At 53.9% G+C, this 27541-nt stretch overlaps 4 protein-coding genes across 14 annotated transcripts; 2 read left to right on the forward strand and 2 right to left on the reverse strand.

Moving 5' to 3' along the window:
* Positions 1 to 1146: 1146 nt before the first annotated feature.
* Positions 1147 to 4447, reverse strand: CDCA3 (cell division cycle associated 3). Of its 10 annotated transcripts, none has more exons than XR_005237212.2 (6): positions 3531 to 4436; positions 3142 to 3251; positions 2776 to 2905; positions 1870 to 2163; positions 1627 to 1717; positions 1147 to 1504 (listed from the first exon to the last, which is right to left on the reverse strand). XR_005237212.2 is itself a non-coding variant. In XM_007967417.3 (6 exons), exons 1-6 carry the CDS (start codon positions 3715 to 3717, stop codon positions 1349 to 1351), a joined length of 909 nt encoding a protein of 302 aa, XP_007965608.3. In that variant the 5' UTR covers positions 3718 to 4434; the 3' UTR covers positions 1147 to 1348. The 10 variants fall into 10 exon arrangements, 8 of the variants coding, with proteins under 8 accessions (XP_007965608.3, XP_007965607.3, XP_037844277.2 ...); XR_005237213.2 differs by having other exon boundaries at positions 3142 to 3318; positions 3531 to 3615; XM_007967417.3 differs by having other exon boundaries at positions 1627 to 1733; positions 1870 to 2088; positions 3531 to 4434.
* Positions 4413 to 18983, forward strand: USP5 (ubiquitin specific peptidase 5). 2 transcript variants are annotated; one of them, XM_007967421.3, is made up of 20 exons: positions 4413 to 4584; positions 7669 to 7794; positions 8030 to 8096; positions 8292 to 8425; positions 8580 to 8725; positions 8982 to 9166; positions 9881 to 9975; positions 10674 to 10867; positions 11684 to 11755; positions 12357 to 12444; positions 12572 to 12697; positions 13159 to 13312; positions 13650 to 13824; positions 14654 to 14742; positions 15368 to 15559; positions 16018 to 16161; positions 16238 to 16383; positions 17086 to 17239; positions 17527 to 17611; positions 18335 to 18983. In XM_007967421.3, the coding sequence occupies exons 1-20, from the start codon at positions 4474 to 4476 to the stop codon at positions 18426 to 18428; spliced, it is 2577 nt and encodes an 858-aa protein (XP_007965612.1). In that variant the 5' UTR covers positions 4413 to 4473; the 3' UTR covers positions 18429 to 18983. The 2 variants fall into 2 exon arrangements, with proteins under 2 accessions (XP_007965612.1, XP_007965613.1); XM_007967422.3 differs by having other exon boundaries at positions 15368 to 15490.
* Positions 18984 to 19755: 772 nt separating this feature from the next.
* TPI1 (triosephosphate isomerase 1) lies at positions 19756 to 23188 on the forward strand. Its single transcript, XM_007967423.3, has 7 exons — positions 19756 to 20018; positions 21221 to 21344; positions 21462 to 21546; positions 21621 to 21753; positions 22054 to 22139; positions 22411 to 22498; positions 22627 to 23188. Exons 1-7 carry the CDS (start codon positions 19793 to 19795, stop codon positions 22743 to 22745), a joined length of 861 nt encoding a protein of 286 aa, XP_007965614.1. The 5' UTR covers positions 19756 to 19792; the 3' UTR covers positions 22746 to 23188.
* Positions 23189 to 23298: 110 nt separating this feature from the next.
* On the reverse strand, positions 23299 to 25853 carry SPSB2 (splA/ryanodine receptor domain and SOCS box containing 2). The gene is given in 5 exon segments (XM_007967425.3): positions 23299 to 23676; positions 24593 to 25138; positions 25141 to 25212; positions 25215 to 25338; positions 25502 to 25853. Coding segments are annotated over 4 exon segments (786 nt in total). The 5' UTR covers positions 25255 to 25338; positions 25502 to 25853; the 3' UTR covers positions 23299 to 23548.
* Between the last annotated feature and the right edge of the window lie 1688 nt (positions 25854 to 27541).

Genomic DNA, 27541 nt, shown 5'->3' on the forward strand with positions numbered 1-27541 from the left:
GGAAGCCATTAAGGAGTTCTGAGCAGAGTAGTAACACGGTTAGTTATGCTTCTCAGAAAGATTGCTCCAGATCTTTTGGAAAGAAGCAGTGTAGGCTGATGAAAGGGAGGGAGGAAAGACTGGCACTAGGGAAACAAGATAGGAGGCAGGTGGCAAGAAATGCAAGAGCGACAGGACAGAGGGGTTAGGGAGAGGGATTAGGAAGAGATTAAAGACGTGGAATCAGCTGGAACAGTGGCTCATGCCTGTAATCCCAGAGCCTTGGAAGGCTGGCAGGAAAATCTCCTGAGGCCTGGAATTTGAGACCAGCCTGAGCACCATAGTGTGACCCTGTATCTACAGAAAAAATTAAAAATTACCTGGGCAGGCTGGGCATGGTGGCTCATGCCTGTCATCCCAGCACTTCAGGAGGCTGAGGCAGGCAGATCACTTGAGCCTAGGAGCTTGAAACCAGCCTGGGCAATATGGCAAGACCTCATCTCTATTAAAAAAATACAAAAATTAGCCAGGCCTGGTGGCTCATGCCTGTAATCCCAGCTACTCGAGAGACTGAGACAGGAGGATCGCTTGAGCTCAGAAGGTTGAGGCTGCAGTGAGCTGTGATTGCGCCACTGCACTCCAGCCTGGGTGACAGAGCAAGACCCTGCCTCTAAGAAAACAAGCAAACAAACAAAATGTGGAATCACCAGGATTTAGTGACCAAATGCTAGGATATAGGATATTGGGAGGGAAGGATTTGAGATAATGGCCAAGGTTTGAGTTTGGTGGCTGGGTAGATAATGCTGTCATTCATAGGATAGGGAAGAGGGAATGAGGAATAGCTTTTGGGGGAAGATCATGAATTCAGTTTTAGACAAACTGACTTTGAAGTACTTATAGGGCAGCTGGATAAAGGTCAGGGTTAGAGAGAGAGACCTGGAAGTTACCAGAATATAGGGAAGTGATAGCTAAAGCCCTAGAAGTAAACACCTAGGGAGAGCAGGAGGAAAGGGCCAAGGACAGAGCCATGGGGACACCATGGTTTAAGGGAGATGTGCAAAGGAAGCTCAGAGCATCAGTGGGCTCAGGCCAGGGAACACAAGGTCTCTAGGCTGCCATTCTACACACAGAAAACTCGGTGCAAGGTTTACGTACACCTTTTTAAAGTAACATTTAAAATCACTTCCTTTAATATAAAAGAAACACACAAGACACAAAGAAAGCCCAATAAAGCTCTGAGTCCCAGTTGGGTAGTTGAGGAGGAGTCTAAGAAAACAAGCCTTTCCTCAGTATCCCTGGGAAAGAAGGGGTGAGAGGACACAGATACCACCAGGCCCTGGGTGATTGCATTGCTGGGGCCATGCAAGGCCTAGCTCTCCACCAAGGGAAAGTGCTGATTTTCCTTGTCATGGTCCTGGCCTTGTTCCCATGTTCGTCCTCCAGTTTTCAGAGGTCGTCCAGTTCCAAGAATGGCTCCTTCCTTTAGTTCACTAACATTTTCACTTAGGGGTGAAGGCCGCTTACCCTGAAAACGGCAGTATATGAGTTGGGGGGTTGCTGTTCAGGAGAGGGAAGATCTGGGTAAAAGGGTCTCCCACCCTCTACGCTGGATATCCTAGTAACAGCTTTCACCTTCTCTTCCTTTACCTGTCGTAGTGTCAGGGTGCCAGGGGAGTTGTCATCCTGCAGGATGGTGAGGGGGGATCTCCCTAGTACCTTGCTGCTGTTTGGTTTCCATCTATTGCGCATAGAACCTGGGGTGGGTAAGGAGTTAACGCAAGGACCTAAAACTAGGACTCACAGTTTATTCCTCCCACACTCACCCATGGACCTTATCCCAAAACATTATCCTAGCTTATCTTCCCTACATCTTGCCTTTAGATTCTGTACCTGAAGATCTGGGAGTCTCAGGGTCCCTTGAGGGCTTGTCGGAGCTCTGGCTGGCCACAGGGGTTTCTGTGGGCTGTCTGGCTTCCTCCTTGGAAAACACCTGTTTGGAGGGGAACTCAGTCTGGTTCCAAGGTGGCATCTGTTCCTCAGCAGATAACTGGGTACCCAGAGGCAAGTCCAATTCAGAAGATAAAGGTGCCTCCGGGGGCAGAACAGGCTCTGGGGGAAGATTTGATTTAGAGTCTTCAGTTTCAAATACTTCACTCAGCTGTTTCACCAGTGGGCTTGGAGCGTCTAGAGGAAGAAAGTGAAGTGAACAGTGACCTTCTGATACACAACATTCAGCAAGGAGCAAAAGATACAGGAACCTTAGGACTCATGCCCAGGTGGGTGAGCAAGTGGGAAGAGAGAAATCAAGGAAATCAAGGTGAAAGACAGCAATTTTTCTTTTTTTTTTTTTTTTGAGATGGGGCTTGCTCTGTCCCCCAGGCTGGAGTGCAGTGGCATGATCACAGTTCACTGCAGCCTTGACCTCGTGGGCTCAAGAAATCCTCCCACCTCAGCCTCCTGAGTAGCTGGGATCACAGGCCCATGCCACCGTGCTTGTGTGTGTGTGTGTGTGTGTGTGTGCATTTTTTGTAGAGATGGGGTTTTGCCATGTTGCCTTGGCTGGTCTTGAACTCCTGGGCTCAAGCAATCTGACCACCCTGGCCTTCCAAAGTGCTGGGATTACAGGCATAAGCCACGGCACCCAGGCTGGGAACAAAACATTGAGATAAGAGTGAGATGGGTCTGAAGCAGGAGGATGGAGGACCCTTTAAAGATCCCTGAGAGAATAGCTTCATGGACCCTACCCAAGAATAATAGATGACAGTTTCATCAGCATTCCCTGGGCCCAACACTTACCTCCACTGCTGGTCTTCATAGGTGTCCGAGCAATACCAAGAGTAGGAGAGCGGGGATCTGAGTCCTGGGCATGTTTAAGACCCTCCAGTTGCTCCCCTGCTGGTAGGCCTGGCTGTGGAGAGCTCTCCACCTGTCAAGACCATAGGCTAGAACAAGTCTGGGCCCTGACTCTTCTCTCCTCTCCTCCCCATATTTCAGGAAGGAATTGCCAAGGCCCTCAGATATCCAGTCTACCCCACACAGATTGAGAATGCAGAAAATAAGGCCAGGATAAGGGTGGGGACATGAGGGCTCTCTCAAAATCAGGTTAGGAAGAGGCCCAAGAATTCAGACATTCTCTGCCTTTCCCACTCTGGCCCAGAGTACCTGGATGGGAGTGCGCAGGATGCCAGCACTAGGTGAACGGGGGTCCGCCACTCGAGCCAGATGCTTGTTGTGCGGCGGAGGCCGCGCTGGTGTAACTGGGACGCTCTTGGCTGAGCCCATCTCAACCAGGAGTTGCAGGGTAGGGGCAAGAGCCAGCCCGGGAAGAGGAAGGAATGCCTGTGAGAAGTGACTGAGGTCTCAGCCCTTATCCCTTCCACGTCGGACCCTCAACCCTAAACCACCCTATCTTCCCAGTTTCCAGTGAAGAAACTTCCTGGCGGGGGACCAGAGGCCTCTGCGGAGTTAATGACCGCTGCAGTTGACAAAATGGCTCATTCTGGGCCTGCCGAGCCCGCTAACTTGTTTATTAAATTATTCAAATCACTTACCGGGCTCCAATTCCACCTCTGGGTGCACAACAGCTCGTGGCTCAACTCCCGAAGTTACCAGTTTCAAACTTCCCGCCACGCCCCCTGCCCTGACCCTATTGGCTGAGCCGACGTAGATCCATAGGCCCTCCACGTAAGACCCGCCTCGAGCCAAAGGAAGCTGTTGGTCTGGGAGAACGTCTATCATGGTGACTGTGGGGGGTCAATGGACTGATGCTAGGCTTGCCCAGCGGTGACGCCTCCTTGATAAGGGTACTTCTGTTCAGTATCGGCCTGCGAGCAGTCCGTGGTAGACTGAGGAGTGCCAGTCTTCGCTTTCGAGACGTCTAGTCACAAGAACGAATTATTTTATTAAACAAAATAGAATTATGAGTGATTACACTATTATGCGCACATCCAGCTGGAGTCGTGGTTTTCCTGAGGCGAGCGATAGTAGCCTTATTGGTTGACAGCTTTATCAATCACTCGACACCACCCCCTCAAGCTCCGCCTCACTGGATACCCCCTTTTCAAATACCAAGACAACTGCCCCTCGAATTTCCGACGGGACAGGTCCCCAGGAAACTTTCTGGAAGTGAGAGACTTAAAACAACCGTCAGTTCCTGCTCTTCAATAGAAGGCACGCGAAGCGACCCTAAAGGTCCCGGAGCCGGAGGAGCCGCAACTTCGGAGCCCACCCAGCTGCTCTACGTGCGCTCCCGCCCTGGAGGAGTGGGATTGGTTCTTTCAACCATCAATTGCCTTAGGAGCGCTTCTCACTGGCGTCGGTCAAGCGCGGGGCAGGGGCGGAGCACCGGCAGGCAGGCTGTGTCCAACTGCCATTCTCGCGCGTCGTCCCCGCGGCGCATGCCCCTAACGAGTGGCGCTCATTGGACGGGAGGGACAGGGGAGGAGACTAGGAACGGTGGGAGCGGCGGTGTGTGGAGAAGCCGCTGCCGGTGTCATGGCGGAGCTGAGTGAGGAGGCGCTGCTGTCAGTATTACCGACGATCCGGGTCCCTAAGGCTGGAGACCGGGTCCACAAAGACGAGTGCGCCTTCTCCTTCGACACGCCGGTAAGCCCATTCCCCACGCCCGCAACGAGCACGACTGCCTTCCATCGCCCTGGTCATTCCGCCGGGGCCTGCAAGGCTTGGGCTACCGCCTCCCTGCGATGCACCATGGGACTTGTAGTCTCCCACGCTCCACTCTGCCGTTGCCTTTCATTAACTGCGGCTGTCTTGTGACTACTGCCCCCGGAAGCCGCCGCGCTCACCTCGTCAGCTCCCCGCCTCGTGGAGCACTGTGGGCATTGTAGTCGCTCACTGCCCTCGTTGCCGTTCTAAGCTAGGGGTGCAGTCAGACCGTCGGACTACATCCCCCAAGTGGACCCTTGAGAAAACCTGGCAGTCGGCCTTGTCTGCCGCGCACGGCTCTCCGGGTTTTGTAGTCTCGTGTGGGAGTGATGGGGACGACTCCCCACTGTTCTCGGCCGGGGTTGGAGTTGTGGGGTGGGGTCCGCAGTTCCTAGGCGGTTAATAGTTGGGGAATGGGCTCTCAAGAAGTCCGGTTCTGAGAAAGGAAGAGCTAGAGAGCCTTCACCCTGTGGTTAAAACGGACAGGGGGCGGGGAGGGGAGGAAAGAGGAGAGGAAAGCTCTAGTCGTTTCTCCTTTGAAGTGAGCAATGGCCGCAACCCCCACCCTTCCCCCGCCCCCCAGCCTATCACAGACAGCTGAGATAACCCCTTTTAAAGTATTCCTAGAGTGGTGGTTTCTTTCTTGGAGGATGCTAAGGCCTCTTTCCCATCCCGCTCCCACTCTTGGCTAGTTACACAAAGCCACCTCCCACACCATGCTTCACGTTTTGCAGGCTCCACCTGGTACCTCCCTTCCTGCAGTTCTGCCTTCCTGTGTCACCCTCAAGCGGAGGCCCTTTGGGGCCTGAACTGAGAAGGCAGCAGCTTGGTTGGGATCCGCCCCCCTCACCACCCCTCCCCTCAAGCTGCTGGGCCCTGCCCAGGGTATTCTGCCAGACCAGCTCATGGCCTGAAAACTGCAAGTCAGAGTGGAAAGCCTTCATTACTGCATCACCAGTACTGAGTAGAATGGCATGATGTGAGGCCCAGTTCAGGATCATCACTGTGATTTGTGGTTTGCTTGGTTTACTAGGCTTTGATCTGGGCCTCAGACAATGTGCTGCTTCTCTGAAGTCTGGCTTTGGCAGAGGTAAAAGAGGACTGCGCAGAGCAGAGCTCCAGGGTTCCCAATCCTTGGTGAAATCAGCATCTTTAATTTCCAACAGAGGAGTTTAATCACTTCAGAGCTCCCACATTCTTCCCAGGAGGGAAATGTTTTTTTAAATTACCAGCAGATGGTAGAAGTCAGTGGGCCCCTCTTTACACTTACATTCACTCCTGTCTCTCTCCTTAGTAACAGCTTTGAATAATCCAAAAAGGGTTTTTGTAATCTTCTGACACTTTGCCTCTTTCACCCCAAGTCAAGAGATTTTCAATGTGCCCTAGTTCTTTGCTAACCAACTTCCAGCATATTTGGTTACCTTCAGATTGGGTTCATGGTAGAAAGAGCTTAGTTGACCTCCCTGGTGAGAAATGCTCTATTTGTTCATGAACTTGCAGTACACATTGTTCTAGGAGGTGGTACAGAGCAATCTATGGGCCTGAGAACTACCTTAGTGCACTATTTTCCATATCACAGCAGAGAAATGTTCAAGGCCACTGAGAGTTTTATTCCTGGAAGAGGATGCCTGTTGTTGCTCAAAGCCTTGGATCTGAGGGAAGACCCTTATTTTCTCCAATTCCCTCCTCCACCTTCTCCATCACTCTTTACAAAGGCACTGGAGAACTTGGTCAGCTTTGGGGGAAGCCCATCCCCTTCTCAGCTGTGTTTCTGGGTGGACACCCATTTGTCCCTGTTTTCATGGTTATGTGCGTTCTAGCTATCTCAGCAACTGTTGCAAGATTGTTGGCAGAAGGGGATGGCTTTGAGATTGGTGATTGTTGGGACTTCAGCAGGGATCTGCTTGGTCAGAGGGGAGGCAGAGGAGAGAGGGTGGTGGCTATAGAATGCTGGACTTGATGACCCTGCCAGACGGGGTGCAGGTTTAGCTGTGAGTCCCTAACAAGTCATTGTTTCCCTGGAGCCACACTTCAGCAGGAGAGGAGGGAGAAGACTCACAGTGTGGACCAGGGTTTGACTACCTGGTAGAGTGTGGTAAAGGAAAGGTGTTTTTGGCTGGATGTTTAGTCTCACTGTTGTAATCCCAGCACTCTGGGAAGCCAAGGTGGAAGGATTGTTCAAGGCCACAAGTTAAAGACCAGCCTAAGCAACATAGTGAGACTCCATCTCTAAAAAAGAAAAAAATCTAGGCATGGTGATATGTGCCTGTAGTCACAGCTCCTTTGGAGACTGAAGCAGAAGGATCACTTGAGCCTGGGAGGTTGAGGCTGCAGTGACCTATGATCGTGCCACTGCACTCCAGCCTGGGTGACAGAGTAAGACCTCGTCTCTAAAATAAATTTTTTTGTTTTTTTAAAGGAAAGGTAGTTTTGCTTGCTGGCACACTCGGATCAGATATACTGTTCAGGTGCTGGAATCTCGGCTCCTCCGGTCTGGAAGGGTTTCTGAATCATGGAGATCAGATAGTGTTTGTCTTAGGTGTCCCTGGTTTGGGTTCAGTGTCTGACATGAAAGTCCTTCCTCTCCCACGGAGGGACCCTTTTCCCCTTGAATGTCATCTCCAGCACCGGAAGGCCACAATATTTGATCGCCATTGACTTTCCGGATCTGTTAGCCCCAGGAAGGAGGTGAAGGAAGTCCTCTGTGATTGATTGAACAGCTCCAAAGCCCAAGAAGGAGCAGGTGGAAAGATACATGGAGGCTGGGGTTGAATGGCGAAGATGAGCTTGTGTTCCTCAGCCCCCTGATGCCCTTGTTGGTTGTTATCAAAGTCATGGGAGGAAATGGGGAGAATCTTAGCTATGTCCCAGGTCCTAAAAGGCTAAGTAGCTTGCAGGGGCCCCACAGTGTTAGCAGACAGAGCATTTCTCTGGAGCCAGCGGTTCTGACTCCGGGTTTTGGTCTCCTCTCCTGACCAGGCTCATAACCTCCTCGTGTTTTCACCTTTACCTCTCGTCCTGCAGGAGTCTGAGGGGGGCCTCTACATCTGTATGAACACATTTCTGGGCTTCGGGAAACAGTATGTGGAGAGACATTTCAATAAGACCGGCCAGCGAGTCTACCTGCACCTCCGGCGGACCCGGCGTCTGGTAGGGACAGGGCTGGGGCAAGGCCTGGGTACATTCTGTTCCATTCTATCTGTTCCATTCTGACCTACTATTGGACTCAGTTTCTTTTTTTCACCTACTTTTGTGTCATTAAAGCTTGGCACAGATGTTTTTTAGCTTTATTCTGAGATGAACCACTACCTCCTCCCGTCCCTCCTCCCCACTTGTTCCTTCGCTCATGCTCATTGCTGATCCAGCCCTTCCTGCTTCTTTGCAGAAAGAGGAGGACCCTACTACAGGCACTGGAGACCCACCCCGGAAGAAGCCCACGCGGCTGGCTATTGGTGAGCACCACTGCACTTCTATTCTTCTGCCTGAGCTGGTCTTTCTGGCTCTCAGCAGCACCAGGAAAGCCCCAAAGAGTGGGCCTGATTGATGGCCCTAGAACTCTGGGTGGGGCAAGTGAGCTGCTGGATCGGAGGAGGGACACTGACCTGTTGTCATTGCTCTACTCTCCCTCTTTTTCCCTGTCCTTCCAGGTGTTGAAGGCGGGTTTGACCTTAGCGAGGAGAAGTTTGAATTAGACGAGGATGTGAAGATTGTCATTTTGCCAGATTACCTGGAGATTGCCCGGGATGGACTGGGGGGACTGCCTGACATTGTCAGAGATCGGGTATGACTCCCTCCCACGCTCCCCAAGATTCTAGAGCAAGATGGGCCAGGGTAGTGATGTCTGAGGCAAACACTGACAAAGCTGAAGGCCAAGGGGAAGAGGCGCATGTGGGGCAGGGGGTTGGGTACTGCCTCTGACCCTCTGCTTCCCCCAGGTGACCAGTGCAGTGGAGGCCCTACTGTCAGCTGACTCAGCCTCCCGCAAGCAGGAGGTGCAGGCATGGGATGGGGAAGTACGGCAGGTGTCTAAGCATGCCTTCAGCCTCAAGCAGTTGGACAACCCTGCTCGAATCCCTCCCTGGTGAGGCCTGGCCCCTCTGCCTCGGGCATCACCCCCAGAGCAAGGACATGGAGACCACTTTTCTGGGGGATCTGGTGGGAGAGAGGGTAGGAAGCAGGACAGGAAGGGAAACTTGGAAATGAACAAGACATGGGGATGGCCAGAGGAGAGGAGAGAGAGACCTTGGATTGGCAGGGAGCCTGCAGAGCCCCCTCTCTCTGCCACTCCCACAAATCCCCGATGCACATTTCCGCTGATTCTCTTCTCCCTGGGTTAGTGGCTGGAAGTGCTCTAAGTGTGACATGAGAGAGAACCTGTGGCTCAACCTGACGGATGGCTCCATCCTCTGTGGGCGACGCTACTTCGACGGCAGTGGAGGCAACAACCACGCTGTGGAGCACTACCGGGAGACGGGCTACCCATTAGCTGTCAAGCTGGGCACCATCACCCCTGATGGAGCTGGTACAGCCTCCCCTCCTCCAGCCACTCTCATGCTTAAATGTATTTCATTTGTTAGTTATTTCGTGTGACATGTATAATACATGAATGCATTATCTTGATAAGAAAGGAAAATAGGTGCAGTGGCTCATGTTTGCAATCCCAACACTTTGGGAGGCCAAGGCAGGAGGATCACTTGAACCCAAGAGTTCGAGACCAGCCTGGGCAACATAGTGAGACCTCATCTCTACACACACAAAAAAAGAAAAATTGGCTGGGTGTGGTAGCTCCTGCCTGTACTCTCAGCTACCCAGGAGGCTGAGGCAGGAGGATTGCTTGAGCACCCAGGAGGTTGAGGCTGCAGTGAGCTATGACTGCACCACTGGACTCCAGCCTGGGCTACAGAGACCCTGTCTCAAAAAAGGAAAATACTGCAGATGATACTAAATTTTTGATTACTCCCCACTCAAATCCTCATCCCTTTCCTATCAAGCCTGTCTTACCTCATGGGTAGAATCAGAATCACAGTTAATTCCCACCCTCACCCTGTTTCATCTGTCTTCCCTGACAGTCAGTCCCAGAAGGGCCATGACCTCACTCACATTCAAGGGAACCAAGAGGGTGGACCTTACTGGCTGTCCTTTTGTCCCCTCAAGTCCCTTCTGGGCAAGGGATGGGATGGTGGCCAGGCTAGTCCTGAGCCACTTCCCATGATTCTCTTCCTGCCTCCTGCTCTAGACGTGTACTCATATGATGAGGATGACATGGTCCTGGACCCCAGCCTGGCTGAGCACCTGTCCCACTTTGGCATCGACATGCTGAAGATGCAGAAGGTGAGACCCCTTCAGCTTCAGATTCTACTTCCTGCCCCTGTGAGGGCCCTTCCTCTTCGCCCAAGGCTGAAGTAGGGTTTCGGAGAAATCTTCTAGTTAACCCCATCACCAAGATACACAGGCTGCTTTTAAATATCTCAAATCATGTATGCAGTGAATAGTACTGAGTACCTACTATGTGCTAGATGCTGTGTGAATAAGACGTATGTGGTTTTTGCTTACAAGAATTCTACTCTAGAAGGAAAGGCAGACATTAGTCACATTCCCAGATAAATAAGCCAACAGTTGCAAACTGTGGTGGGTACTATGAAAGAGAGACGGAGGGTACTACAGTAATTAACAGCAGGGTGACCTGGCCTAGTTTAGGGATCAGGGACATTTCCCTGAGGAAACGATGCTTAAGTGACAATGTGAAGGAGGTTAGGGGTAACTTAAGGATGGGAAAAACATTTCAGGTAAAAGGAATTTTTATTCCTCATTCAAGCAGAGGCCCTGAAGACTAAAGGGCCTCTGGGACAATTATGTATGACCTTCCAGAACTTGAACCGGATGATACTCAACATGCTTCCCATGTTTGAGCCTGTAATTCCACAAATTCTAGGCCACAGTCGGGTGTCATCCTAGATTCAGTGAGAAATCAAGGTAAAAACTACAGGGTTGAGTTTCTCACTCAGTCTGAAGTGCCCCTTCTCACACAGACAGACAAGACGATGACTGAGTTGGAGATAGACATGAACCAGCGGATTGGTGAATGGGAGCTGATCCAGGAGTCGGGTGTGCCTCTCAAGCCCCTATTTGGGCCTGGCTACACAGGCATCCAGAACCTGGGTAACAGCTGCTACCTCAACTCCGTGGTCCAGGTGCTCTTCAGCATCCCTGACTTCCAGAGGAAGTGAGTAATGCGCTCCTTCCCCAGCCCCTCCTGGTCAGCACCCTCTGGGCAGACTCCCTTCAGCTGCCCTCGGCACCTCTGTGTTTGATTCTAATCTTAGAGTAGTTCCTATCGGCTAGGTGTGTTGGCCCAGTACTTTGGGAGGCCAAGATGGGAGAATTGCTTGAACCCAGGAGGTTGAGACCAGCCTGGGCAACATAGCGAGACCCTGTCTTCTCTTTAAAAAAAAAAAAAAAAACAGAATAATTCCTGTCACACTCTGGCTGACATGCTGTAAGGGGAGCAAGTTAGGGAGCTGCACCACCAGCACCCCAACACACAAACCCCACTGATAGTGCAGAGTGCCAGGTCCCAGGGCTCTGTGGCCTTCTGATAGACTCAAGGGTTAGCAGATGGTCTTTATTTTAGGCCAGTGCCCTCAGGTGAGCACCTAACATGGACATGTAGCACTTGGGGAGGAATTCGGCTTGGTACACTAAGAAGAAAGGCAGGTTCTCAGCGGAAATGAGTTTACTTTTGAATTTGGGGAACAATTAGAATGTGAATGCTCAGAATATGTCAACAGGTTCTGTCTAATGGAACATGAACTGCACTTGTCCTAATCCAAGGCTGCCTCCCCTCCCTGGCTCCTATGCCGCCCAGCGTGCTTGCACACTGGACATAGTTGAGAAGGGGAGAACAGGCAGGTTGCTGGAGAGAAGCGACTCCCCACTCTTGACGGGAGCCCATTCACAGAATTAGTAAATGTTTGCTCCCTTCCCTTTTCCTCAGAGCTCAGGCCAGAGCCCCTCCAACCGTCCTTTCCTTGACTTTTAGGTATGTGGATAAGCTGGAGAAGATCTTCCAGAATGCCCCGACGGACCCTACCCAGGACTTCAGCACCCAGGTGTATGTAACCAGGTCCTATGTAGGAAGGCTGTTGAGAGTCATGGCCGTATACCTTCCTCCTCCATGACCGCCTGGGGGGCACAGCACTTTAACCTCTGGCCTTTGTTGTTTTTTTTTTTTTTGAGACGGAGTCTTGCTTTGTTGCCAGTCTGGAGTGCAGTGGCGTGATCTCAGCTCACTACAACCTCTGCCTCCTGGGTTCAAGTGATTCTCCTGCCTCAGCCTCCCAAGTAGCTGGGACTACAGGCGCCCGCCACCACGCCCAGCTAATTTTTAAAATATTTTTAATAGAGACAGGGTTTCATCATGTTGGCCAGGATGGTCTCAATCTCCTGACCTCGTGGTCTGCCCACCTCAGCCTCCCAAATTGCTGGGATTACAGGCGTGAGCCACCATGCATGGCCACCCCTGGCCTATTAGGAGTATTCGGGTGACTGTCCTCTGGGCGTGTTGTCTGTCTTGAGCTGGGTTCCTGTGGAATCTAAGGTTTTTCACATTGTCAAGAGTTAGCTAGGGAGAGCCACGAGCAGGGGGTTGAGTTGGGGACATACAGGGTCGTTAAGTTGACTGAAGTGAAATGTTTTCTTGGATATTAACGCAGGGCCAAGCTGGGCCATGGCCTTCTCTCCGGGGAGTATTCCAAGCCAGTACCAGAGTCGGGCGATGGGGAGCGGGTGCCAGAACAGAAGGTGCGTCTAGGACTCTGTCCCTTTCAGGCCCTGGGATTGTGGGGAAGCTGAGGTCTGGGAGATGTCCAAAGAAGGCCCCTGGGTGACCACTGAGCCCCAGCTGAGTCCCTGCCCTGACTCTTCCCAGGAAGTTCAAGATGGCATTGCCCCTCGGATGTTCAAGGCCCTCATCGGCAAGGGCCACCCTGAATTCTCCACCAACCGGCAGCAGGATGCCCAGGAGTTCTTCCTTCACCTTATCAACATGGTGGAGGTAAGGGCTGGGAAGATGGCACACCCTCATTTTCCTGCAGTTTACTCGCTCTCCTTCCTGCCCATTTCTCCCTCTGTCAGCCCCAACCCAGTCCCATCCCTGAATCCCTACGGTCTATGTCCCTGTGAGCAGTATTTGTACCTAAGGAGGATAGTGAAGGTGATGATCCTTACCCTTGATGGGCTCGAAGCTCAATTCAGATTGCGCCCAAAGACAATGACATGAGAATACTTACCGCTCATAAAGAAAAATACAGGCGTGTTCCAGCATAGTCCCTCAGTGCAGGGATGGGGCCAGAAATGGGGAGGGTTTGGTGAATTAGGGAAGGTTTCTGCTCTGCTCTTGTGTCCCTGAGTTCTGAGTGGTAGTCTGCCTTCTCTCCCTGACTCTCCCATGAACCTTTCAGGCCCCATTCTGTTCCCTGGCTGCCCAGACCTCCCTACCCTGCCTCTTTCCCATAGAGGAATTGCCGGAGCTCTGAAAATCCGAACGAAGTGTTCCGCTTCTTGGTGGAGGAGAAGATTAAGTGCCTGGCCACAGAGAAGGTGAAGTACACCCAGCGAGTTGACTACATCATGCAGCTGCCTGTGCCCATGGATGCAGCCCTTAACAAAGGTAGGTGGCTCCATCAGCAAGGCCTTGGCACGGTGGGAGGCTGAGGTCTAGGAGGAATGCTTGGGCACCTGATGGGAGCAGAGTCCATAGAATGCCCTGCTCCACCACCAAGGTTCCAGTCTGGGCCACCAGGAGTAGGTAGGGTTAACCTCGCCCAGTGGACTCTCAGCTTGTTAGCAGAGCTGCGTGGAAACACAGGCGAGACATACTGGACGTGTGTCGGGGTGCCTTGGAAGGGTAGAGGAACTGAAATACGGACACAGAGCCAGTAGGGAGAGGCTAAGAAGGGAAAGAAGCAGCACACTCTGAAGGATCCACCAACCCATTCTGTCACCAGAGGAGCTTCTGGAGTATGAGGAGAAGAAGCGGCAAGCCGAAGAGGAGAAGATGCCACTGCCAGAACTGGTTCGGGCCCAGGTGCCCTTCAGCTCTTGCCTGGAGGCCTACGGGGCCCCTGAGCAGGTGGATGACTTCTGGAGCACGGCCCTGCAGGCCAAGTCAGTAGCTGTCAAGTAAGTCCTCTGGTTGGGGCCTGAGGCTGTGGGTCTATGGCAGAGCCATCCCAGAGGATATTTCTGCCTCTTCCCTGTTCTTTCATCCCTTTGTGGTTGGAATCCCAGGGTTGAATCAGTTAGGTTGGTAATCTGGCCCTGATGGAACCAAGGGACCCTGGTAGGGGGAGATACAGGTGCTGACTGCATCTGTCACCTTGTCCTGCCCCAACCACTCCCTCTTCTCCTGCGGCACAGGGTCTCTTTGTAGCGTAGCCTCTCTTCACTCCCCCTCAGTCATGGCGGAGCACAGGCACTTAGGATCAGCTGTGGGCAGAATTTGGATTTCCAGCAAATAGCCCCACTTTGTGCCTACCCATTGGCACCTGGTTCGGGCGTGAGACCTGAGAAAGGGCTTTGGTCTTGGGGAGTCAGCTACTCAACCTTTTGCTGCTCCTGCCAGTGAAACAGCTCTTCCTCTGTGTGTGGCTTTTTTTTTTTTCTTTAAATAGAGACGGGGTCTCACTATGTTGCCCAGGTTGGTCTCTAACTCCTGGGCTCAAGCAGTCATCCTGCCTTGGCCTCCCAAAGTGCTGGAATTGCAGGTATAAGCCACCACACCTAGGCCTTTTTTTTTTTTTTTTTTTGCTTACAGCCTTCCTTCTGGCTTCTACTGCTCTTTGTTGGCTGAGGACAGGCATTAGACACCTGCCCAGGGAAAGAGAAGAATATGGAGGATCTTCTGGGTTACTGGGACTTCTATCCATGAGGGGCTGAACCCCAGGTGGGAGTTTCAGGAGAGGAAAACCCAGGGCATTCTCTGGGTACCAGCACATTCTCTCTTCTCTAGGACCACACGATTTGCCTCATTCCCTGACTACCTGGTCATCCAGATCAAGAAGTTCACCTTCGGCTTAGACTGGGTGCCCAAGAAACTGGGTATGGCTGCTGGAATGAGGGAGGTTATGCAGAAAATGCTAGAAAAAGAAGGGGCTTTAATACATATAAACTAGTGTTTCTGTTTCCTCTGAAAGGGGAAAAAAAAATCACCTCCAGTGTTTCAAAATGTATCTAGTTTGAAAGCACTAACTAAAAATGTTAAAAGACTTCTTTGATTGTTATAGGTATGATTTACAACCAAAAGTGATTTTTGTAGTTTTTTTTAATAATTGGTAAGATGTTTTCATTTTGCTAATCTTGAAACAATTAATTCTCGTGAGTCTTACAGGTCCCTGACTGTCATTTGAGAACTCGTGATATACCTTCATTTTCTAGATAAGGAAATTGAGACTCACAGGAGTATAAAATCATTCTGTCTCACAAGTTCTAGGCCCCCTGCCCTGTTCATAGCTTATGTGTGGCAGATCTAGGACCAGCATCCTGGCCTCCTGACTCCCAGGCTTAGTATTATTTGTCTTATACTGGGACCCCTAAGATGGGTGCCATGCTTTTAGCAGCTCCTCTTGACAGAGCAGTTCTGACATAGGGGGGCAGGGGATTGAGGTTCCCGAATCACTTTCCAGGTAGGCCTCCGGGAGCTGCTGAGGTGACCCTTTTCCCACAGATGTGTCCATCGAGATGCCAGAGGAGCTCGACATCTCCCAGTTGAGGGGCACAGGGCTGCAGCCTGGAGAGGAGGAGCTGCCAGACATTGCCCCACCCCTGGTCACTCCGGATGAGCCCAAAGGTAGCCTTGGTTTCTATGGCAACGAAGACGAAGACTCCTTCTGCTCCCCTCACTTCTCCTCTCCGACATGTTAGTGACTCTTCTTCCTGCCTGTGTCTCTCCCGTGCTGATGGGGGCCTCTCTGCCTTGCATCCCCTGCCCCTGTCCTTTGTATTTCTCCTGTCCTCCCTTTCAAATTTCCTCTGCCCTCTTTGATTGACATGGGGCCTCACCAGAGCACTCCCAGCCACCTTCTGGGTGTGGATGGCAACAGTACCAGTTAATGATCTCTCTGCCCTTGCTACCTCCCTGGTTTGGGTAGGGTGGGGGTATCATGCTCCAGAAACAGAGCCCATTCTGTGAGAATGGGCAGGGACCCACATTACAGTTGTGTGGTCATTTTAGTTTGGGGATAAAGGTGCCAATCCATGGGAGAAAAATGCATGGAATGGGTGATTGGAAGAGGGCTGGGTCCTGGCCTGGGGGAGGGAGGAGGAGCAAACAGTGGCCCCGTCAGTCGGTCCCTGTACCCACAATTCCCATTGCAGCACCCATGCTGGATGAATCCGTCATCATCCAGTTGGTGGAGATGGGCTTCCCTATGGACGCCTGCCGCAAAGCTGTCTACTACACGGGCAACAGCGGGGCCGAGGCCGCCATGAACTGGGTCATGTCACACATGGATGATCCAGGTAGCCTGGGGTGGGGAGCAGGGTGGGGCAGGGCCTCCATCCTCCCCCAAACAAATCAACCCCTTCACATCCACAGATTTTGCGAACCCCCTCATCCTGCCTGGGTCTAGCGGGCCAGGCTCCACAAGTGCAGCAGCCGACCCCCCTCCTGAGGACTGTGTGACCACCATTGTCTCCATGGGCTTCTCCCGGGACCAGGCCCTGAAAGCGCTGCGGGCCACGGTATGGGCTGCCCCAGCTAAGGACATGGGGCCAGTGGGGAAGAAGTGGGGGACAGTGAGGGGCCATCCTTCTTAAGCAAGACCAAAGACAACAGGTGTGGTCTGGCCAAGGCTGGGCACCACTCTTTTGTGACTGCGATGAAGGAGCTGAGGCCTGCATTTACTGCTGGCTTTTTTGCCCCAGAACTTGTTAGAAAAAGTAATGCTTCTCTCTGGCCGGGCACGGTGGCTCACGCCTGTAATCCCAGCACTTTGGGAGGCCGAGGCAGGTGGATCACCTGAGGTCGGGAGTTCGGGACCAGCCTGACCAACATGGAGAAACTCCATCTCTACTAAAAAATACAGAAAATTAGCTGGGCATGGTGGCGCATGCCTGTAATCCCAGCTACTCAGGAAGGCTGAGGCAGGCGAATCACTTGAACGTGGGAAGTGGAGGTTGTGGTGAGCCAAGATCGCGCCATTATACTCCAGCCTGGGCAACGAGCGAAACTCCATCTTAAAAAAAAAAAATTAGCTGGGTGTAGTGGCGGGCACCTGTAGTCCCAGCTAATTGGGAGGCTGAGGCAGGAGAATGGCGTGAACCTGGGAGGCAGAGCTTGCAGTGAGCCGAGCCAAGATTGCTCCACTGCACTCCAGTCTGGGCGACAGAGCGAGACTGTCTCAAAAAATGAAAAAAAAAAGTAATGCTTCCTTCCTCTCCAAGAACAATAGTTTAGAACGGGCTGTGGACTGGATCTTCAGTCACATTGATGACCTGGATGCTGAAGCTGCCATGGACATCTCAGAGGGCCGCTCAGCTGCCGACTCCATCTCTGAATCTGTGCCAGTGGGACCTAAAGTCCGGGATGGTCCTGGAAGTGAGTGTCCCCAGGAAGCAGGACAGGCCTGGTGGAATCTGGTCAGTCTGCTACACCAGATCCCTCATTCAGGCAGCTCTGCCCTCCTCAGGGGTCAGGGGCTTCTCTCCACCTCAACATGGCATCTGAGGGTGGGGTTCTCTGACATGGAGACAGGCTCTGGCCCAGTACATGCCTCACATTCCCTGAAACTTTTGTCCTGAGTCTGAGCTGTTGTCTGTATCTTTGGACTATCACTCAAGCATTCCTCTTCTGTTTCCTTCTCTGACCCCTCTCTCCTTCTCTAGAGTATCAGCTCTTTGCCTTCATTAGTCACATGGGCACCTCGACCATGTGTGGTCACTACGTCTGCCACATCAAGAAGGAAGGCAGGTGAGTGCTGGCCATGTGCGTTTTGAATGGAGAATGGTGGTGGGAATGAGGAGGACCATCTGGAAGTCCTTGGGATAGCTATGGGAGAAGGTGAAGGGACTGCCTGGTGGTGACATAAAGTGCCAGAGAGTGACAGAAGGTCTTGCAGCACTGATTGGCCCAAGGGCTGGATCTGGCCATCAGCTTTTTTTTAAAATAGAGATGGGATCTCACTATGTTGCCCAGGCTGGTCTTGAACTCCTGAGCTCAAGTGATTCTTCTGCCTCGGCCTCCCAAAGTGCTAGGATTACAGGCATGAGCCACCACGCCTGGCCAGGCGCCCTGCCTTTGTAAATAAAGTTTCACTGGAACCGGAACACACTTGTTTGTGTGGTGTTTGTGCCTGTTTTCACGCTGCGGCAGGCAAGTTGAGTCGTGTCAGAGACCAGAGAGAGGGCCTGCAGAACCTCAAATACTATCTGGCCCTTTTCAGAAAAAGTTTACCAACCCCCGCCTCCCTGGAATGGGTTGTGGGTGGTTGCAGAGGTACTGGAGGATCTGAAGACATAATAGGGGCCCTTTAGGTTGTGAAGCTCCCTTACAGCAGGTGGTGGCTGGGCTGTGGATTTGGGGTACGGGCAGAGAATGTGGAGAGCACTTCCAGGGGCCATGGCTGAGAGACTACATGATGACACTTGGAATGCCCCGTTTGTTCATCGTTTTCTGTTTTCCCCACTTCCCCAGATGGGTGATCTACAATGACCAGAAAGTGTGTGCCTCTGAGAAGCCGCCCAAGGACCTGGGCTACATCTACTTCTACCAGAGAGTGGCCAGCTAAGAGCCTGCCTCACCCCTTACCAATGGGGGCAGGGGAAGACCACCTGGCATGAGGGAGAGGGGCTGAGGGATGGACTTTAGCCCTTCTGCTCTGTACCCTTTTTCCTTTTGTCCCCGGCAGCAGGGAAGAAGCTGGAGGCTGTGGGAGAATGGCTGGGCAGAGCAGAGGGGCATCGATAGACTCTGGGGATGGAGCAGGATGGGGACGGGAGGGGCCGGCCACCTGTCTGTAAGGAGACTTTGTTGCTTCCCCTGCCCGGGAATCCACAGTGCTCTGCTTCTCTGTCGCCCTGCCCAGCCCCCTGGTGTGGAGGGAGGGGTCTCATTTGTGCGCGCGCGTGGGTGTAGCTTTGTGTGTCCTCTCCCAGGTGAGTGAGCACCTGTGCCTCCCCTCCCCCTTTGTTTGCCCCTGTGTGGTTGGTCAAGGAGGGATGTGAGGGAAATAGGGACCCCCCCCCCTTGCCCTCCTGCCTCAGTCTTTCCCCCACCCTGTCTCTTCCTTGTCCTTCTCTGGAAAATGCCAAAACACGATGTGAATAAAAGTACAACTGCTAAATTGTGTCCTGTTTGATACCTTGGGAGAGGCTTACCTTCCCGGGGTTAGCAGGAGGACGTTTCAGAAAACTCCTAACTCTGGCCCCTTCCCCCCGAAAGGCAAGTCTCCACTTTTCACTCGTTCTAGAGCTCTAGGAAAATTGGGGTTGGGTGGGGAGGTGTAGAGTGACAAAGTGCCGACACAAAGCTAAGGAAAGATGGAGTGAAGAGCCCTTCTCTAGTCACACAGGAGTCCGAGTATTTCCCAGATATCCCTAGTGGCTAGCTGGCTTCAGTCTGGGACTCAGTCCCTACAGTTCCTGCCAGGCCTTGCCAGCCGGGGCGAGGGTTGGGACACTCCTGGTGGCCTATGCCTCTCTGGGCTGCCCCTCCCGCTGTGAACCCTGTATTTGTCCCGCGAGTTTTGACTCAGGTAGACTCCCTGGGTACAAGGTTGCCTGCTCAGTAGTCGGGCACGAGCTGCTCCGATGGGGGAAGGTGGTTGTCTATCCCATAGTTGGAGAGGGGCCTTCTCTGCCACAGTAGGCGATGTGGGCTACGGCCAAGTTGCCAACAGCTAGCTCCGCTGAACTACTTCTGGCCCCGTGGGGGACTCAAGTCGCCAAGCGAGGGTTCCCCTGAGTGCCGGAGCTCACAGGTCTTGCCTTGTCCCGAAAGCCCCGCAATCGAGGCGGAGGCGACCGAGCCCCCGACGCGCCTAGAACGTTGCCACAAGAAGGGGGAACGTCGGAACAGTGCAACACGGGGCGGCGGCCGAGGCCGCTGCAGGAGGGCGGGCGGGGGGCAGGGCTCCGGGGGACCGGGCGGGCCATGGCGGAGGACGGCGAGGAGGCGGAGTTCCACTTCGCGGCGCTCTATATAAGCGGGCAGTGGCCGCGGCTGCGCGCAGACACTGACCTTCAGCGTCTCGGCTCCATCGCCATGGCGCCTTCCAGGAAGTTCTTCGTTGGGGGGAACTGGAAGATGAACGGGCGGAAGCAGAATCTGGGGGAGCTCATCGGCACTCTGAACGCGGCCAAGGTGCCGGCAGACACCGGTAAGCCCTCGCCGAGGAGGGGCCGGGCCGGGGCCGGGGCCGGGGCGGGAGTGGCAGCGTCCTCTCCCGAGGCCTCGAGGCCGGTGTGCGCACGGACCTGATGGTGCAGGTCTGTGGGACGAGGCCGCTGGGGTCCCGGCAGGGGCCTCGCAGCCGCAGCCCCGTCGGTGCGTCGAGGGGGCAGGGCGGAGCACATGATGCCCCTTCGACCGTGGGGCAGGTAAGGACGTTTTGGGTCTTCTGGAGGAAGGTGGCCCCGGGGCGCGCACTGGGGCTGTGTCCGCCACGCGACGGGTTAGGAGCGGAACCCGAGGCTCTGCGGGAGACCAGGGGAGGCTGACCGCAGACCCCGGGGTGGGGGAGGAGGCTGGGCCGCGTGGGCTTCCCGCTACCTGCCCCTTGGCCTCCCGCGCCGTGCGCCGCAGCACGTAGCCCCAGACTCCTCCCCTTCCTTGCTAGCGGCCGGGTCCCCGCGCCTAGCTGCTCGGGGTCCCTGAGCCTTCAGATCTGACCCCTTCCCTTGGGCAACCTGTGCGACTCCCGCCTTCCACTGAAGGGACCGAGCTGGTGCCAAATAGCCTGAGCGATTTGGGAGTGAAGAGCCATCCTACCGCCTTCCCCAACCTGGAAACTGCAAAGCGCAAGGCCTCTGAGTCAGTTAGCTCTACCACCCACGGGCAAAGGATGCTCTCCTCCATCCTCCTTCCTCCCTCCACCGAAATCGGAGAGTCACGGGCCTGATCCAAAGAGGCATCCCCTTCTCGTTCATTCCCTAGAGGCCCCAATACAAACCCCAGGAGTTGGCCCCTCTCCTTTTGCTACAGATCCTTGCCTTGCAAAGGGGAGATGAGGATGGGCTATTTTAGAAAGGAAGCAGAGTTGGCCCCTACAGAATGCTGAGTCTGTGAGGTGCCTATGCCCAGAATAGCTCGAGGAAATTGGAGCCACAGCTGTTAAAAGAGCAGAGGGCAAGGCGAGGGCCGTGGCCTCTCAGGGGTATCTGGAAGGCTCTTCAAGTTGAGTGCAGACCCAGCCTTGGCTGGAAAGTGGACAGAGGTCATCTTGCCGGGGTGAAAAGGGGAGGAGAGCAGAACCAAGAAGAAGAGGGTGAGGGCTTTGGGGCTCCAGGGCACCGGTTAGGAATTGTGGAGAATGAAGGCTTTCTTTAGTCTCATCCCCCTGTGGTACCATCTTGCCCTCAGAAGTGGTTTGTGCTCCCCCCACTGCCTATATCGACTTCGCCCGGCAGAAGCTAGATCCCAAGATTGCTGTGGCTGCACAGAACTGCTACAAAGTGACTAATGGGGCCTTTACTGGGGAGATCAGGTGAGACCGAGGTGGAGAGGGGTGTGTGGGACCCTTCCCTCACACTTCCCCTGTGGCTTTGAGGGGAAAGCCACAGGATGGGCTCCCTGCTGAACCTTGGCTTCATCTCTCCTTTAGCCCTGGCATGATCAAAGACTGCGGAGCCACGTGGGTGGTCCTGGGGCACTCAGAGAGAAGGCATGTCTTTGGGGAGTCAGATGAGGTTAGTAGCCAAGAGAGAAGATAAGGGATGTCTTTTTCCAAGAAGGATGTCTCACCAAGTCTGTTTCTCAACAGCTGATTGGGCAGAAAGTGGCCCATGCTCTGGCTGAGGGACTCGGAGTAATCGCCTGTATTGGGGAGAAGCTAGATGAAAGGGAAGCTGGCATCACTGAGAAGGTTGTTTTCGAGCAGACAAAGGTCATCGCAGGTATCTCTGGAAAAAGGGACCTTTGAGCCTATCCAGGGCCACAGAGACTCAGAGGGTAGGGTCAGGCCCTGGAGCCTGTCTTCGTCCCCATGCTGATCCAGAAAAGGAAAAGGGGGAGGGGGAGTGAGAATCCTTGCTTGGGGCCTATCACTTCTCCAGCCCCCAAGGTAGACGCCACCTGGAAATCCCCCAGTGTCCACCAGGGGGCAGTAGGCCACCGTTCTTCATACTCCTGGAGAACCTTGCTGGAGAGTTCTTTCTTGTTCACCCTTCCCTCCATCTGTGATCTGTGCCCTGCAGATAATGTGAAAGACTGGAGCAAGGTTGTCCTGGCCTATGAGCCTGTGTGGGCCATTGGTACTGGCAAGACTGCAACGCCCCAACAGGTAACCGAGCCCAGGAGCCCTGCCCTCATCCCAGCCTGCCTCAGTAGGTTTGGACAGACACAGACCATCTTGGGCAACCCCTTACTTCAAAGAGACGGAGACCTTGGGCCCAGAGACAGTGACTTGTCCGAGGGCATCCAGTCCAGGGCCTGGCTTGGATCGGAGCCCTGGTGCTCTGACTCAGTCAGAAACCACACTAAGTGTCCACTGGTGCCAGTGATTTTTCCTCTTAGACAGAAAAGGCCTTACTTAGTCCAGCTTCTTGTTCTAGGCCCAGGAAGTACACGAGAAGCTCCGAGGATGGCTTAAGTCCAACGTCTCTGAAGCAGTGGCTCAGAGCACCCGTATCATTTATGGAGGTGAGTGGCTTTGGTTCCCGGCTGAGGGGGAGTGGGCTGAGGACTAGACTGAGCCCTCGGACATGGAGATGGGGATGGGGTATACTCATCTCATTCTTGACCAAGCCCTTGTTCTGCTCCCTTCCCAGGCTCTGTGACTGGGGCAACCTGCAAGGAGCTGGCCAGCCAGCCTGACGTGGATGGCTTCCTTGTGGGTGGTGCTTCCCTCAAGCCCGAATTCGTGGACATCATCAATGCCAAACAATGAGCCCCATCCATCTTCCCTACCCTTCCTGCCAAGCCAGGGACTAAGCAGCCCAGAAGCCCAGTCACTGCCCCTCCCCCGCACATGCTTCTGATGGTGTCGCCTGCTCCTTCCTGTGGCCTCATCCAAATTGTACCTTCCTTTACTATCTTCACCCTGTAATGGTTGGGACCAGCCCAATCCCTTCTCCACTTGCTATAATGGTTGGAACTAAATGTCACCAAGGTGGCTTCTCCTCGGCTGAGAGGTGGAAGGGGTGGGATTTGCTCCTGGGTTCCCTAGGCCCTAGTGAGGGCAGGAAAGAAGCCATCCTCTCCCTTCTTACACAGTGAGGCCAAGATCCTCCCCTCAGAAGGCAGGAGTGCTGCCCTCTCCCATGGTGCCCATGCCTGTGTGCTGTGTACGTGAACCACCCACATGTGACGGAATAAACACCTGGCACTAGGTCTTGTGGTCTGTCTGCCTTCAGTGGACTTGCCCAGATAATCTTCCTTTTTGAGGCAGCTATATAAATGATCCTTTGTGCAAAAAAAAACAAAACAAAACCAAGAACAGGTTTTATAATAGTACCTCTTACTGTTTTTACTAGAAAAAAACGTTTTGCGTAGCAAACTGTCATAGCCTTGAATGCCAGCTCCCTCTCTTCCTCTGAGTGGCTCTGGGGCTGATTTCCTCAGAGCTTGGGTTGGGGTAGGGGCCCAGCCTCACCAGCTTTCAATAGCTGGTCTAGGCCAGCAGTGCCTCCCCACCTCCCCAAGGGGAGGGGTGGTGGCAAGGCCTCAGCACAGTCCGTGGTATCACAGGGCTCACTGGTAGAGCAGGTAGCACTTCATGGCGGGGGGCAAGGGCAGGGCAGATACCTGGCCGAGCCGGGTATCCCCCAGGGTGTGGCGCACACACAGGCGGCTCAGGTGCAGAAGACAGTGTGGCTCCGCTGGGAGAGAGAAGGAGGCGAATGTGAGTATGGGTGCAGCCACCAGTCAGATGTCCTCAAACTACAGGGTCCTGCCCAGATGCCTTTCTGCTTTCCTGCTTTGAGTGTGCCCACCTTGGCTGAAAGGGAATCTGAGATGCCCTGAAGTTCTGCCTCCCAGTTAAGATTTCACACATCCCTAGTCAGAGCTGGGGTGAAGCGCTGGCTAAGGCCCTCTAAGTGACAGGCCAAGGTGGCTCTGACCGTGGTGGAGCTGGCCCAGGCTTTGACTCCAGAGGCTTGGGAGCTGGGGCTGAGGTGAGGAAGGATGGCCGTCCACTCTACAGCTCACACAACTGCAGAGAGCAGCTCCAAGCCCTGGCCCCAGTCAGTTCCTGGGAAGGCTCCTCCCCTGCTGCCCCTCCCTAAGGCCCTGCCTCCTCCACTGCTCTCCTCCCTGGTGCCCAGGGCCCCAGTGTCTCCATTCTGAGGTTTGGCTGAGGAAGGAAGTGGGTATGTGGCACAGAGACAGGTCAGAGCCCGGAGAATCCGGTACACACCCTGGGTACCTGGCTCTGCCTGTCCTCCTCCTTTTGGACCTGTACATCAAAGCCAGTACCTAACCCTTTGCGCCTCTTGCTCAGGGGTTGATATCTCCTGAATTCTCTCATCCCTGGAGTGCCTCCCTCCATTCTGAAGGTTCACCATTTACTGGCCAAGAAAACTTGAGGAAGTTGCTTTCTCAAGCCTGTTTCACCTCTATTGCTGTTGGATTAAATAACAGCTGTAAAGACCCCTAGCCTTTCCCAGCATTGAACAGAGGTGAGAGGCAGGCTGGATGAAGGTGCATCCCCTCTGCTCTTGTCAGAAGAGTTTCCATCCCAAACCGCTGCCACCAGGGACACAAAGTTCTCCCCACATCTGCCCCAGGCCTCACCTCTCCTTTCGCCCAGGTAGCGGATGCGGACCTGGCACTGGCCCCAGACAGCGCTTACTGCCGGATAGAGGGTCCTGCCCTTCAGTCCGCGGAAGGCTGTCCCCAGGTAGGTGCTCCCAATAGCGTAGCCCAGAGTTCCCTCCTCCATGTCCAGAACCACCAGCAGCCTCTCTGGCACCTCCAGCTGCTCACCCTGAGTTCCCGCTGGATACTGGGGCGCTCCGGGCCCCTTGCTCTGATGGTACAGCTTTCCCCGCCCGATGTCCCAGCCCCACGACTCGCTGTTGCTGCCCAGCAGCGCCGCGTAGTGCTTAGTCTGCAGCGGGGCGCGGGCCGTGGCGACGCCCACCACGGCCTACGGGCCCCTCTGCTTAAGGGGCCAGCTGATCTCCCAGGCGTGCAGGCCTCTTGAATAGCCCCTCTTACCCCGGACACAATCAGTGCTCTGGGACACGGGCCTCCGCTCAAAGTACAACCCTCCTTCCTTGACCTCGATGTTCTCTGAACAGTCTATGGGGTTCCAACCGTGGCGTCGTTGGGCCCCCGGTCAGGACGGTGTGCAGACAGCAGCTCTTCCAAGCCCTCGGGACAGGAGATGTCAGGGTACAGGGCCCGTGGGTGGGGGTGCTGCTGCTGCCCCCCGCCAGGGCTGTCTCGCCCATGGAGGTGAGGAGCTATAGGACTCCCCGAAAGAGGCTTGCTGGGGCGTCTCTCTTCTAAAAGTTGAGCTCCAGTTTGAGATTGGCCTGGAAGGGAGTTGGGAGAAAAGGGGTGTGAGGAGCAGAATCCTGGCGGGGGGTCGTCACCCAGGCACCCCATCCTTTCACCCAAGTTTGCCAACTGGCCCGCTCCTCCCTCCTCGCTGCCCCAAAGCTCCCGGACCCCTCATCTGCCCTCGCCCCATCTGACCCAGGTCGCCCGAGACTTTCGCGAGTTCGCCCCCTTTGGGCCTCAGCAGGGACCATCCGCCTTACTCGCCCCGAGCCCTCGCCGCTGCCCCCGAACCTCGGTTGGCTTCCCAGCCCAGGAAGTCGCCGGGCCTCTGGAAGAGCCGGGCGGAAAGAAGCCGAGGCGCGCAGGGCGCAGACCGCCTGCCGCTTCCGCCCCCAGCACTTCTCTCGGGCCGCGCTCACCCCGCGGCCCCGCCCCGCCAGGGCCCTCCGGGGCGTTAACCCTCTCATCGCCGCCCCGGGTTGTGCAGCCCGAGGCCGCGCCCCTGTATGGCCTCGCCCCTTCAGCCCACCCCGGGCGGTTAACCTCGGGTCTCCGCACCGGGCTGTGACCCTCCCCGAAGCCCCGCCCCCACGGCGAAGGCCCGGGGCGATTAACCCTTCTCTCCCTGCGGCAGAGTCCGCACCCGAGCAGGCCCAGCTCAGAATTAAGGCTTTGATGGCATCACCGCCTCGGGAATCCCTGTGGATGGTGTTCACCGTCAAGACCTTTGAACCGCCTGAGCAACTAACTCCTGCGACCCTGTGGATAAGGAGCATGGGGTCAAGGAGGGGCTTCGTTGTGCTGACTCCCATTTCTATTTCCCTGTGATTCTGGGTCACTGTTTCTGGGTTGGTCCCTTTCTGCCCCGGGTTTTGAGTCAGCCTGTGCCACCTCTGAGGCTGTGAAATCTGCTTCAGGCTCTGGGCTGTACGCATCATAGTTCTCCCTGCTGGTCCAGTCTTCATACTGGATGCCAATCCATTACTGAGCCGTTGATCTCATTTGGTAGAGTGTCCTGGCTGAGACTTGGAGTTTGGGTGAAGCTATGCCACTAGTTAACTGTGTGATCTCTGGGAAGTTGCCAGATTTCTTTTTTTTTTTTTTTTTTTTGAGACAGGGTCTTGCTGTCACCCAGGCTGGAGGGCAGTGGCACGATCTCGGCTCACTGCAACCTCCGTCTCCCAAGTTCAAGCGATTCTCCTGCCTCAGCCTCCTGAGTATCTGGGATTACAGGCGCCCACCACTATGCCTGGCTATTTTTTGTATTTTTACTAGAGACAGGGTTTTGCCATGTTGGCCAGGCTGGTCTCGAACTCCTGACTTTGTGATCTGCCTGCCTCGGCATCCCAAAGTGCTGAGATTACAGGGGTGAGCCACCACTTCCAGCCAAAAAAAAAATGTTTTTAGAGACAGGGTCTCCCAAAGTGCTGGGATTTCAGGCATGAGCCACTACGCCTAGCCCCAGATTTCTATAGTTTTCTGTTATGTAAAATGGGAGCAATGATGGTAGTTACCTCACAGGGTTGTTGTGCAGTTGAAATAATCCAGGTAAAACATGTAGCACAGAGCTGGGTACATGGTATGCACTCAATGAGCGTAGATGTCAATGTGCTTACAGAGTGTGGACACTAATAAGGAGGTAATATAATATAATGGCAAACATGGTAACTGTGGAACCAGACTCCCCATTCATGAATACCTGAAGGCCACTGTGTGTATGATCTTGGGCAAATTACTGAACCTCCCTGTGCCTGTTTCTTCCTCTGTAAGACAGAGATCACATTAGTATCTATTGCATGGGGTTGGTAGTGAGGATCCAATGAGGTTATAGATGTAACACATTTGGAACAGTTTCTGGTTCGCATTTAATGATTTGTGCTAAGCACTGGAGATTAAGCAGTGAATCCTTAAGGAGGTTACAAAGACTTTTATAAAACAATGTATCATGTATTAATAGTAAATAAAATTATGGAGATATAAAGAAAGTACTATAGAAGTAAAAAGAATAGGACTTCTCTCTGGGGTTCAAGCAGTTAGGAAAGGAGCATGTTCTAGAAGAGGATCACACCTGGGCTGAATCTTTTCATGTCCTAGAAGGGGTTCACACCTTCACACTGGGCTGAATCTTTTTTTTTTTTTTTTTGAGATGGAGTCTTGCTCTGATGCCCAGGCTGGAGTTCAGTGGCATGATCTTGGCTCACCTCCGCCTCCTGGGTTCAAGTGATTCTCCTACCT

This window comes from Chlorocebus sabaeus, chromosome 11 (assembly GCF_047675955.1).
Source record: "Chlorocebus sabaeus isolate Y175 chromosome 11, mChlSab1.0.hap1, whole genome shotgun sequence".
NCBI lineage: Eukaryota > Metazoa > Chordata > Mammalia > Primates > Cercopithecidae > Chlorocebus > Chlorocebus sabaeus.